Raw genomic sequence first — 12,990 nt, 5'->3', positions numbered from 1 at the left:
TCCAGGACAAAAAACTGTCTGTGAAGATATTGCGAGACCTTTCATCCTGTCTTCTACAACCACAAACAGTTGGGTGGACCTCCAGAATGGTTTAGTTCTTTTTATGTAGAAAGCTAGACAGATTCTAACATCCAATGAGTGATGACGTTATTCACTCCTACTTGCATGAGGTTTCATGTAAAAGACAGGTAGGTAAATTGCCTGATTGCTTTGAAATTGTGAAACCATTTTCAGGAGAAAATTGGGGTGAGGACGTAAATACATCTTATCCTTAAAGAAGATTGTGTACGGAGGCTCTGATGTTAGAACTCAAAGTTCTGACACTCTGCTGGCCAAAGTGATAGCAACTAAGAAAACCACTTTCTAGGAGAGGCATAATAAGCAACACATTGCTAAAGGCTCAAACAGTGGTCCCACAAGTTTTGACACGACCCCAGGTTCAGATCCCAACGAGAAACCGGCTTCCTTACTTGAAGGTATAACCTTTCTATGCCTTTGATGAATCTGTCATTTGAAAAAACAGATTGGTTATCCATCTGAGGGTGGAAAGCTGATATTGCTGCCAGGTGTGTCTTGACAGAGGAGATTGCTAAGTCTTGCTGTTTCAGGTGCAATACATATTTACGTATGTTTTATATGGATTAATGCATCAGCGAGACTCAACATTGGGATGCCCAGACTGAGAACAGCTTTCATTTCAAGAGGTAAGTAGCTCTGGTGGAGGACTCCTTACAAAGTTGCTCTGAGCTAGCCTGCTCTCTGGGACTGAGCCATGAAGCTTCCAGGCCATCAGATGAAAGAAGCTCAGGTTCGAGTGGAGCAGCTGACCATAGTCCTGGGAGATCAGGTCTGGATGCAACAGAAATGGGACTGGAGACGCCACTGAAACATCTAGTAGAATGGCAAATCAGTGTTGGTGGGGCCGTGCTGGGGCTATCACAATACCCCAGGCCTGGTCTCACTTAATCTTTAGCGGCGCTCTGTGCATGAGCAGGATAGGTGGAAAAGCATAACAAAATTGCCCATCCAAGGCAGCAAGAAGGCATCTGTGATGGAATCCATAGTGTGGCCTTGTAGGGAGCAGAACTGCCAACACTTTGTTGTACCTGTATGCAAATAGGTCTATTCAGGGTGTGTCCTACTGCTGGAAAATGTGTCTCGCCACATCTGGACAACAGACCACTCATTATTACTGTAGAAATACCTGCTGAGGTGATCTGCTAGCTCATTCTGTGCCTCCAAAAGATAAGAGGTCTCAAGATTGATTGAGTGGGCTATGCAAAATTCCCATCGCTGCACTGCTTCCTGACAAAGGAGGGAAGAGCAAGCTCCTCCTTGCCTGTTGAGATATAACATGGCTGCAGTGTTGTCTGTGAGACAAAAGTTTCTGCCCCTAATGTGGGGCAGAAAGACTTGACTGGCAAGGCAAACCTCTCTGAGTTCCCTGACATTTACATGAAGGGAAAGTTCTGCCAAAGACCAAAAGGACCTGAATTCTAGCACTGACGCATCTGAGACCAAAGTCACTGACAGTTTTGGGTGTATAAAAGGAATGTCCACACAAACGGTAAGAGGATCCAACCATCAATTTAGGGACAAGAGAACATGTGGACGTACACAAGTACAGTGTCGAGATGGAGATGACTTGGTGAATACACTGATCTGGAGGGATCTGAGATGCAGCCTTGCATATTGTGTACATATGTACACAAGGCCATATGACCTAGGAGCCTCATACAATTTCGGGCTGTTGTGATTGGATGATATTTGAGATGCGTTACCAGGGATCGGATTGATTGGAATTGAACCTCTGGGAGGTAGGCCCTGGCCTGGATAGAATACAGCACAGCCCATACGAACTCTATCCTCTGCACCGGAAAGAGGGAAGACGTGTCTTCATTTATCAGAGGACCTATTGCCTTGAATGTCAACTTCATGAGTCGAACGTTGGACACTACCTGAGCCCTGGACCAGCCCTTGACTAGCCAATCGTGTAGATAAGAGTAGACCTGCACCCTTAAGGTCCTCAAGAAAGCTGCCACTACTGCCATGCATTTTGTGAACACCAAAGGAGCTGCAGACAGGCTGAACAGGGGTACCATGAATTGGCAGTGTTACTGGTTCACTATGAATCTGAGGAATGTTTTGTGTCCTTGGTATACTGACACATGAAAGTTAGCATCTCTTAAATCAAGGGTGGCATACCAGTCTCCGGGAGCCCGAGCAGGCATAACGTATGCCAGGGTGACCAGATGGAACTTTATCTTTCTGAGATAGTGGTTGAGTTGACGAAGTTATAAAACAGGTCTGAGACCTCCCCTGTCTTTCAAAATTAAGAAATAATGTGAGAAGAAACCCTTTCCTCAAATTCTGCAGAACGTCTTCCATGGCTCCCACCCAAAGGAGAGACTGAATCTCCTGGACCAAAAGTTCTTCCAGAGAGGGGTCCCTGAAGCTGAACAAGGAGGGAGAGTGGGAAGGAGGATTAGAAATAAACTGGAGAGTATATCCCACTTCTACAGTGCTTGGTATACGACCCAAGGGATTTAAGGGTTGCTCTCAAGTCTTTTAATCCATGAAGCTTCACGTCTGTCTGCTCAGAAAAGTGCAAAGCTCCTTCAAAAGGCAGGTCCTGAATAGTCTTGTTGGACCTCCTGTGAGGCCGTCGCCACTGATTTTCCCTCGTCCACTAGTGAGGAGAACTCTTGCCCGGCCTCTTGTGGAAGCAAGTCTTTGAAGTTTTGCATGGAGTCCCACATGTTAAAATCATATCTGCCCAGCAACGTCTGCTGGTTTGTAATTTTGAGTTATAACCCCATGACAGAATAAACTTTCCTATTGAACTCAAATTTCTTTGAGTCCTTTGATTTTGGGGTTGTACCCTGATGACCCTGTCTTTCTCGCTCATTGACAGCAGATACCAACAAGGATCCCAAAGGGGGAGGGGGCTAAAGGAACTCAGCCTTGGGTGGGAACATAGTATTTTTGTTCAGACCTTTTTGAAGCAGGGGGAAAGGATGTGATGGTCTGCCACAGAGACTTAATTGAGTCCATAATGCCCTCACTTTTGAAGGGCCCACAGTGGCTAATATGTCAACCAGGCTGCAGGAAGACACTTTCACTACCTCCATCTGTATGCTCAGATCTAAGGCCACTCTCTTTAAAAGACCTTTTCCATAACTGGTGTTCTTCGAGATGTGTTGCTCATGTCCGTTCCACAATAGGTGTGTGAGCTCGTCATGTGCTCCGGTGCCAGAAGTTTTTCCTCTAGTAGTATCCTTAGGGGAGTGCCCCTAGCGACCCCTGGAGTGGAGCCTCTATGGCATAGTATAAGGGGCACTGTGCGCTCCCCCCACCCTCAGTTCCTTCTTGCCAGACAACTCCGACAGAGGGGAAGGCAGGTGGGATGTAGACTGGACATGAGCAACACATCTCAAAGAACACCAGTTATGGAAAAGGTAACTGTCTTTTCTTCTTCGAAAGATTGCTCATGTGCATTCCACGCTATATCTGTTGGAGGTGGGTAGGAGTTCACAGACTCTCAGGACGGAGTACAGCCCTGTCGAACCTGCATCCTCCCTGGTTTGGGAGACAACTGCATAATGCGAGATGAACATGTGAACCGAAGACCATGTGGCAGCCCTACAAATGGGGACATGGGCCAAAAAGGCAGCTGACGAGACTTGCGCCCTAGTCGAGTGTGACCTCACAATCAGCGGCGGAGGAACTCCCGCCAGGTCATAACAGGTACAGATACACAAGGTGATCAAGTTGGAAAGCCGCTGAGTGGCGATCAGCCAACCTCTCATACATTCGGCAGAGGTGATGAACAACTGCAAAGATTTCCTGAACGGCTTCGTACATTCCAGTTAAAAGGTCAAAGCCCATCTCACATCCAGCACGTGGAGGTGGCACTCCTCACTGGACGCATAGAGCCTGGGACAGAGCACTGGCAGGAAGATGTCCTGACCCATGTGGTAGGTGGAGACCACCTTGGGGAGGAATGAAGAATGCAGTCAGAACTGGACCTTATCCTTGTGGAACACCATGTACAGGGGCTCGGATGTCAGGGCCCAGAGCTCCGAGACGCGTTGAGCTGATGTGATCACCACCCGTACATGGTGTTCCACAAGGATAAGGTCCAGCTCCCACAACCCGAGGGCTTCCTGGCATAGGGCAGAGGAGCTGGCCCTACCTTGCCTGTTCATGTAAAACATCAAGGTCGTATTGTCCGTGAGAACCCTGACCACTCTACCCTCTAGGTGCAAGCGGAAGGCCACATATGTCAGACAGATCACCCTGAGCTCCTTGACATTTATATGCAGGGCAAGGTCCTGCACAGACAACAGACCTTGGGTCTGAATGTTCCCCCACATGGGCTCCCCACCCTAGGTCTGACACATCAGACACCAGCTCCATTGATGGGGGTCTGCCCCTGAACGGGACCCCATGGAGCATGTTCCCGGGGAGGAAGGACCACCATTTTAGGGAGGCGATCACTGGTTCAGGCACAGTGAGGACTTTGTCCATCCTGTCTCTTGACTGGGAGAACACAGAGGCCAACCAGAGCTGGATGAGCCTCATCCTGAGTCTGGCATGGCGAACCACATATGTGCACGCCAACATGTGACCCAGAAGCTAGACGCACGCTCTGGCTGTGGTCGCGGGGAACCTTGTGACTGTGTCGATGAGCCATTTTAGTGTCTCAAATCTGTCCAGTGGGAGGGAGGCCCTGGACGATGTCATGTCCAGGACTGCCCCAATACACTCAATGTGCTGCACTGGGACTAACATGGACTTGGTGTCGTTTACCATCAGGCCCAGAGTGGCGGACGTGGACAGGAGGAGCGCAACATGATCCCACACCTGAGCCCTGGAGCTATCCTTGACCAGCTAATTATCGAAATAGGGAAGATCTGAATCCCACGACATCTGAGGTAGGCTGCTACCACAGACATGCACTTTGTGAATACCCTGGGAGCAGTGGACAGGCCAAATGGAAGGACCGTAAGTTGGTAGTGTTCCTGCCCAACTGTGAAACAGAGGAAACCTCTGTGCCCCTCGAATATATGAATGTGCAAGTACATGTCCTGAAGATCAAGGGCGGCGTACCAGTCCCTGAAATCCAGGGAGGGGGTGATAGAGGCCAGAGAGAACATGCAAAACTTGAGCTTTATCTGTACTGGTTTAGGCCTCGCAGTTCCAGGATGGGCCTGAGCCCCCTTTTGGCCTTCAGGGTAAGGAAGTAGCGGAAGTAGAAACCATTGTGTCTGAACTCCGCTGTCACCATTTCCACCACTCCTAAGCCAAGGAGCCGCTCCACCTCCTGCTTGAGCAGGGCCTTGTGAGAGGGGTCCCCCAGGAGGGACGGGGACAGAGGGTTGTTGGGTGGGGTAGAGATAAACTGGAGGGTGTAGCCCTAAGAGACAGTGTTGAGGACCCATTGGTTCAAGATCAGCCGCGACCACTCCGGGAGAAAAGCGCACAACTGGCTGAAGAAGGGGAAGCTTTATTGTGGGTTGATCCCCGGGCGTCCCATTAAAATTGACCTTTTCCTGCCTGTTTACCCTTGGAAGGCCCAGGTTGGAGGGCAGACCGGGACTGCCTCTGTGGGCGTTTCTTATAGTCCCTTGTCTTTTTATAAGGGGGCTTATATTTAGAATGGGTGGTCGGGGTGGGAGCCTGCTGAGGCTTAAACTTGGTCCTGGCCGGAGCCCGGACATAAAGGCCAAGGGTTGTAAGCGTTGTACGGGAATCTTTCAGGCCGTGCAATTACACGTCCATCTGTTCCGCAAACAGGGCCTTGCCATTGAACGGAAGGTCCTGCAAGGAGTTCTGCGCCTTGCTGGACAGCCCAGACAGCAAAAGCCACAATGCCCTCCTCATGGACACTGCGGAAGCCATAGACCTTGCAGCCATATCAGTGACATCCGACGCTGCCTGAAGGGTCACCTTTAAAGTAGTACTGAGTGTCAGTGAATGCAATGAGTAATACTAAATGAGCAGTATGGTAATAACTTCATTGACTTATTTTGTTTAAGAGAATCCACCCTCAACATACAGGATTCTGAGGACTATCCACCTTCAAGATGACCATCATTTCCTATACAAACTGTGAAAAAAAATTCAAATGTCTACTATGCAGTTGGTCACAGACAATGCTGCAAATGTATCCTAAATAACTTCTTCTCATCTTCGAGAGTCCCAAGCTAACAACATACGGTTGCAGTGCTCATTTGATGCACCTCCTAGCCAAAGACTTCAGTGTTCTAGAAATAAAGGTTAATGTTGTGGAAATTGAAAAAACACTTCCATACAGGGGCGGCTCTACGTTTTTGGCTGCCCCAAGCAGTCATGCGCGGGAGGCGCCCCGGAGCCGCGGGAGCAGCAGACCTCCCGCGGGCATGACTGCAGAGGGACCGCTGGTCCCGCGTGGCTCGGCTGGACCTCCCGCGGCTGCGGACGGTTCACGGGTCCGGCGGCTCCGCTTGAGCTGCCGCAGTCATGCCTGCGGGAGGTCCAGCCGAGCCGCGGGATGAGCGCCCCCTCCGCAGTCATGCCTGCGGCAGGTCCAGTCGTCCCGGGGCTCCGGTGGACCTCCCGCAGGCATGACTGCGGCAGGTCCGCCGGCCCAGCCTGCCGTCCCCCCGGCCGCAGGGGACGCCCCCTAGATTTTGCCGCCCTAGGCACCAGCTTGTTTTGCTGGTGCCTAGAGCCGCCCCTGCTTCCATAACAACCACTTTGCAGCAGCTGCTCTGAAAAAAAAGTGGGAGGAATCAAGCTAACTCTCCCACAAGAGGTACGATGGAACTCAGTAGTGGACTGTTTTGAGCACTATATCAAGAACTGGCCTAATCTGATGACAGTTTGTGAACAAAATCGTGAAAAAAAATAGATGGCACTGTCACTGCCAAAGTTCTGAACATTGGGCGTAAGAGAAATGTTGAAAACATGCCCAGTATCCTGAAGTCTATTTCGGTAGCTTTGAAAAAAATGCAGGGAAACTGCTGTTTTATTGCTGATGATGTTGAAATTTGGAAGGAACTGAGTGAGATCTTAAAAAGAGAAAAATGCAATGACAGAGTTAAATTACAAGCAATAAAAAAAAATGGGACAAGCACTACTGTCTGCAGCTCATTTTCTTGCAAATATTCTCAATACTCGGTACCAGGGTCAAACCTTAGCCAACTCCTCTTCTTCAGCAGTTATGACATGGACATCCAGCAATCATTCCTCCATAACGCCAACTATAATAAACTTCAGAGCTAAGGGTGAACCATTCAAGAAATATGTTTGCTGATGATGTTTTAAGTCACTTAAGCACTTGGATTCAGAGACTGTTGAAGTGAATCTCACTTTTAACAGCAGTAGCTTCTTCTGCTGGTGTAGAAAGAATATTTTCTTCCTTTGGACTAATTCATTCCAAACTGAGAAATCATTGGGAACCTGAAAAAGCAGGAAATCTTGTTTTTCTTTTCCAGATTCTGAACAAACAGGAAAATGAAGGTGTAGATGACCGAGTTAGCTGCAGAAACCAATATTTTAAGTTTCTCATGTTGACCTGGCTGACATAGTCAATTTAATTTTTGTTTTTTTAAGTAATTTCATCTAACTATTTTAGTTAACAAAAACAAACCTGATTTTAAAAAAACTTGAATGTTTAATTAAATTAAAAAATTAATATGCTTGTTTGTTAAAATAATATATGTTTGCTGTTTAAGAAAAAAAATCCAGAAAACAATGTTGTTGTTTTAGTTAAATAAAACAATTTAAATGTCTGTCTGGTGATGTTCTCCTCCTAATACAGCATGGCAAGAAAATCCTCCAAATATTAATGATTAACCTGTTGAATTGGAGATAGTTCACCTCCCTTGACTTCATAAATATCTGCTTCAATTACCTTTGGTAAATGAAGTAACTAAACAATCATTCATTTTCTGATACAGCTGTAAAACTAATCTGAAAAGTTTTCAAAATAGTCTTCTGACTAGTGATTTAAATTCATGATTTAAATCAAATCCACCCTGACCCAGTCTATACATGAACAGGACACTGTGTATTCCACAGTTAAGCATGCTCCACAATCTACAGCCTTAATTTAAAAAAAGTGGCTCTCTTGCATTCATGGGTGAGAAGATAACAATCAATGCAAACTTATACTGTGTTGTCTTCACACATCTGTAGACTGCCTGAAACAAAGAGCTTGGAAAGGTTTAAGATGTGTCATTTATGTCAGTGGGGCAATCTCTGAAGCCTGAATGGTGGAAATTTAAAAACAAAATTATTTCAGCAAAAAGTATCCAACCTATGTGTTTACCCCATAACTGAAACCACTCAAGCTTTTTCTTGCATCAAAAGCCCCAATAATGCCCTCAACACATCTATCAAAATTCCCAGCTTCTCTTCAATTTCTTGGAGACAATTATAAATTGCCAATACAAAAATCTGTGTCACTCAGAAATCTGTGGTGGATTAGCAAAATAAACTGCATTTCATATTACAACACATGAAGGTGTACTGTAATGACTGTATTGGTCTTCAGGTTTAATTCAATAAAAATCTCCATTACTTCATTTCAATAAAAAGGTTGCAGATTTTCCAATTTGCCTTAGAAACCAGGGTCTTAACACACAATTTAGACCCAGCGTGGGAGAAGGTGCAAAGGGCCTAGTATACAAATTATCCTGCAACAACTGAGAGCTGTACTTTACGTGAAATTGTTTAAGTTTTTATAAAGTCCCTACATATTTAAAGCAAAAATGAAACACCAAAAAAGCATAAAACAAAAAACCCCAAACACAGATCACTGGACCTTTTAAATCTAGTGGAATCTTAATTAGGTGTGATATGCCTCATATATTAATGAAGTTACACAAAATTTCTTACAAACTGCGCTTAATTAACTTTCCTGCTTTCCTCAATTTAGGACACAAGCATTGCTTTGCCAGTACTTTATAGCAGAGTGCATTGAAGCATCATCTGTAAGATCTTACATGAATAATTGTTTTAAACAAACTAAGCAGGTACACACACAAAGAAACAATATGGACAGTCTAAACTATATTTGTGTACAAATACTAAAGGAAAACATGTTCAGTAACATATTAACTTTACAACTTCATGATACACTTTATAAGTCACTGTCATATAACGGAATCGTTGAGAAACTCTGATTGAATACAACTACTTTAAATTGACTCAAACTGTAGACCAACTACAGTACTTTAAAATAATGAAAGTTACTCAACCATAGAGCAGTAAAAATAAGTTTCTATAAGAGTAATGATCAGCTGTTAGATTCTCAATATTATACAGATTAGCCTTCACCATCTACAAACAGAAATGAGAACCATGTCAGTCTAAACCAGCATAGAGCTACTAGGAACATTTAACATTTATCTTTCTTGAGCTTTGCTACAGAAGTAGACAGGCACACAGAAGTTTTGCTTTTTGTCAGTACCAGTGCAGAAGATGATAGCTTCATGTTGAGGAAAATGATTCCATCCTGTCTTATGAAAGGAGACTCAAAGAGCTTGGCTTGTTTAGCCTAACCAAAAGAAGGTTATGGGGGGATATGATTACTCTTTATAAATATATCAGAGGGATAAATATTGGGGAGGGAGAGGAATTATTTAAGCTTAGTACCAATGTGGACACAAGAACAAATGGATATAAACTGGACACTAGGAAGTTTAGACTTGAAATTAGACGAAGGTTTCTAACCATTAGAGGAGTGAAGTTCTGGAACAGCCTTCCAAGGGGAGTAGTGGGGGCAAAAGACATATCTGGCTTTAAGACTAAGCTTGATAAGTTTATGGAGGAGGGCATGATGGGATAGCCTAATTTTGGCAACTAATTTGGCAACTGATCTTTGATTATCAGCAGGTAAGTATGCCCAGTGGTCTGTGATGGGATGTTAGATGGGATGGGATCTGAGTTACTACAGAGAATTCTTTCCTGGGTGCTGGCTGGTGAGTCTTGCCCACATGCTCAGGGTTTAACTGATCGCCATATTTGGGGTTGGGAAGGAATTTTCCTCCAGGGCAGATTGGCAGAGGCACTGGAGGTTTTTCACCTTCCTCTGCAGCATGGGGCCTGGGTCACTTACTGGAGGATTCTCTGCACCTTGAGGTCTTTAAACCACGATTTGAGGACTTCAATAACTCAGACATAGGTTAGGGGTTTGTTATAGAAGTGGGTGGGTGAGATTCTGTGGCCTGCATTGTGCAGGAGGTCAGACTAGATGATCATAATGGTCCCTTCTGACCTTAAAGTCTATGAGTCTATCCAGACTTGATCCAGAGACCACTTGCAAGAGCTTATTCCAAGGATAAACTCAGTCTACTACTGCATTCTCCTTGCATGACAGGTACAGAATGGCTGTAAAATGTTTTGTGGGACAGAGCCAACTCCCCTCCCCTGAAGGGCTTCATAACAAGCACCAGTACGTCTCTGCTTGTTTTTGCAAAACATGATGGTCCGACTGCCTGTTTGAACCAGGAAAACCTTTTGAGAAAACAGGAAGCTGTTGGTCCTACATGCATCCACCCATCTCAGGTACATTTACATGCAGATGCTGCTCCTGGAGAACCCAAGTTCCTTGAGAGTGGAATATTTGTGTGTGGTTTACGCATTTCAGAATGGACACAACCATCGTCACTACAATTTACATGGTAGGAATTTAGAAATACGTATCTAACTGCAGTTTGTCCCTGGACTGTCACCAGGATAGAGAGACCAAAAGATAAATTTATTACCCAGATAAAATGTAAGTCCCTTTGATGTTTGCTTCCACTTGGACCTTACGGTTCACTGAGGTTGCCTCACATGAAGATGTGGAGGAGATGCGTACTAGGAATATAGTTGCAGTCATCAGATCCACCATTTGCAGCATGATATTAACTGTCACCTATTAGCTTATGCTTTCTATCAGAATGGGGATGCCTTGAATCCTGTCTTGACACAGGAAGGGGTTTAGTTGAGCCATGTCTTGCTCCTACCTACTCCAATTATCTGGTGTGGACAAGCTGAGACTTTGGATAATTTAATATCAACTCTTGAATTGTTTGGGAATATGAATTAAGCAACTCTTTCAAATCTCTCCAGCTTTTGTACTCTTGATCCCTAAGAAAGAAATCCTTCTACTAATAGTGTTAGAATTAGAGCAGGTTAAATAACATTTGCAGAATAGGCTACTGGAGGATTTCCAAATATTTTCCAATAAATAATTTCTCTCTCTCACACACACACACCCCTACCTATTCACACAAATCTACAGTTGGATACAATATATTTGAATAAATTTGTTCAAAGTTCATTACGATTTTTTTTTTATTATTACATGAAAGGATTTTTTCCCCCTTATTTGCCCAGGTCTACTTTAGAAAAAAATCTGATTTGATTCTTGGAGGTAAAGCTGTTTGCATCATATAGCCCATGCATCTTCCAGCAGAAAAGATGAAGTAAGGAGTTTTCAATTCTGGTTACATATAATTTGTTACATAACAAGCAGAATTAGAAACAGCAATGAAGTTATAATGTAAACAAAAGGAATTGTCAGATGGTATAAAAAATGGCACTGCATATTTAACAGTAGCAGGATTTTAATGCATTCTAGGCACTGATCAAAATAATTAAGTGGTAAAATTAAATAATGACTTACCTTGCAGAGGGAATTCCCCTTTTATTAAGGTCAGCTCTTACTTTCTCTCCTACATGTCTATAAATCTCCACAATTGCCAATAATGCAGCATCTCTCACCTGTGAATGCATATTTAATTATTATTTTTAATTATAGAAGATTATATTTGACATAACACAATGAATAACCAATCTTCCAGTGCCCCTATGACAACCCAACATGCAGGTTTACCTCACAAATAGTTGGAAGCATGAGAGGGAAGAGGTGGGTAACAAAAGGTTATTTCAAGGACCTTTCTAGCCATTCCCCATTCAATTAGCCTACCACACCTGGGATGCAGTCTGGGGTTAATTAGTAGAACCAACTGAGTATGAAGAAGTTGATTCTCCTATAAAGAGCAGCAGGAAGCAGCAAAGAAGGGGGAATGCTTAGAAAGCTGTAGAAAGACTACAAAAAGAGTGAGAAAGGCTCCTGAGAGAAGCTCTTGAGACCAGGGAAGTTGCTTCAGGTATTTGGGGGGCTGTTGTGGCTGGAAGTAGCCTGCTAAGGAAGGAAGGAAGGACCCTGAGAAACCGGGGAGTTTGAGGCTGTGGCCAGCTTAAAGCTGGGAAAAGGCTTTTGTGTTCAGTTTTGAACTCTAAGTTAATAAACCATACCCTAAGCAGGATTGTTTCACTGGACTCTCAAAAGCCAAGAACCCCCTTGAAAGGGAGAAGGGAAAGCAGGAGACTGAGGCAGGCCTACCTGCTGAATGACCTCTAGCCAAGAGGGGGCACTGGGGAGGTGGCCATCTCAGTGACACTACAAACTGAAACATGGAGGGGATGACACAGATATCAAACCAGGTGTGGGGGTAGGGTGTTAATTTCTTCAGAGTCCTACTACACTAGATCAACAATCCCAAACATTATTCCATATATTCTGATCAAATACTGCTGGTTCCTCTGGTTCCAGCTGCTTCTAATCCAGTTGTGCTTTTCACTGTAAAAAGAACCCAACTGCCTGAAAAAGCAGCCAGAAACAAGCAAGAGCACTACTACAAAGAATCACAGATAGGGAAAGAATAAGGGGACCAGTCAGTAGAGAAATATATGCAGAGGAGTGGGGGAAGAGAAAGAAGGAAGAGAGTATCTCCAAAAACTACATCATACCTATCATATTAAAGACAGCTAAAACAAAATTCCTTAATATTACTATTCCATGTAAAGTATTAATGTTCTTGGTTCAGGAAAGCTATTGATCTGTGAACAGGAACGCAGGTGGTCAACAACATATTCACTTTATTAAGATATGTCCCATACCATGACTTGTTTTTAAAAAAAAAAAAAAAGAAAGAAAGAATGAAAAGA

At 44.3% G+C, this 12,990-nt stretch overlaps 1 protein-coding gene across 13 annotated transcripts in view; it reads right to left on the bottom strand.

Annotated features, from left to right (window-relative positions):
* CLASP2 (cytoplasmic linker associated protein 2) overlaps positions 1-12,990 on the bottom strand; it is a 282,235-nt gene that overhangs the window by 231,756 nt on the left and 37,489 nt on the right. For all 13 annotated transcript variants that reach the window (XM_045007895.1, XM_045007896.1, XM_045007897.1 and 10 more), the window contains exon 6: positions 11,663-11,760. In XM_045007895.1, the coding sequence (XP_044863830.1) occupies positions 11,663-11,760 (98 nt within the window). The remainder of the gene's footprint in view (positions 1-11,662; positions 11,761-12,990) is intronic.

This window comes from Mauremys mutica, chromosome 2 (assembly GCF_020497125.1).
Source record: "Mauremys mutica isolate MM-2020 ecotype Southern chromosome 2, ASM2049712v1, whole genome shotgun sequence".
Classification (NCBI taxonomy): Eukaryota; Metazoa; Chordata; order Testudines; family Geoemydidae; genus Mauremys; species Mauremys mutica.
The sequence above is the reverse complement of the archived record's forward strand: the minus strand, read 5'-3'. Positions and strand labels throughout refer to the sequence as shown.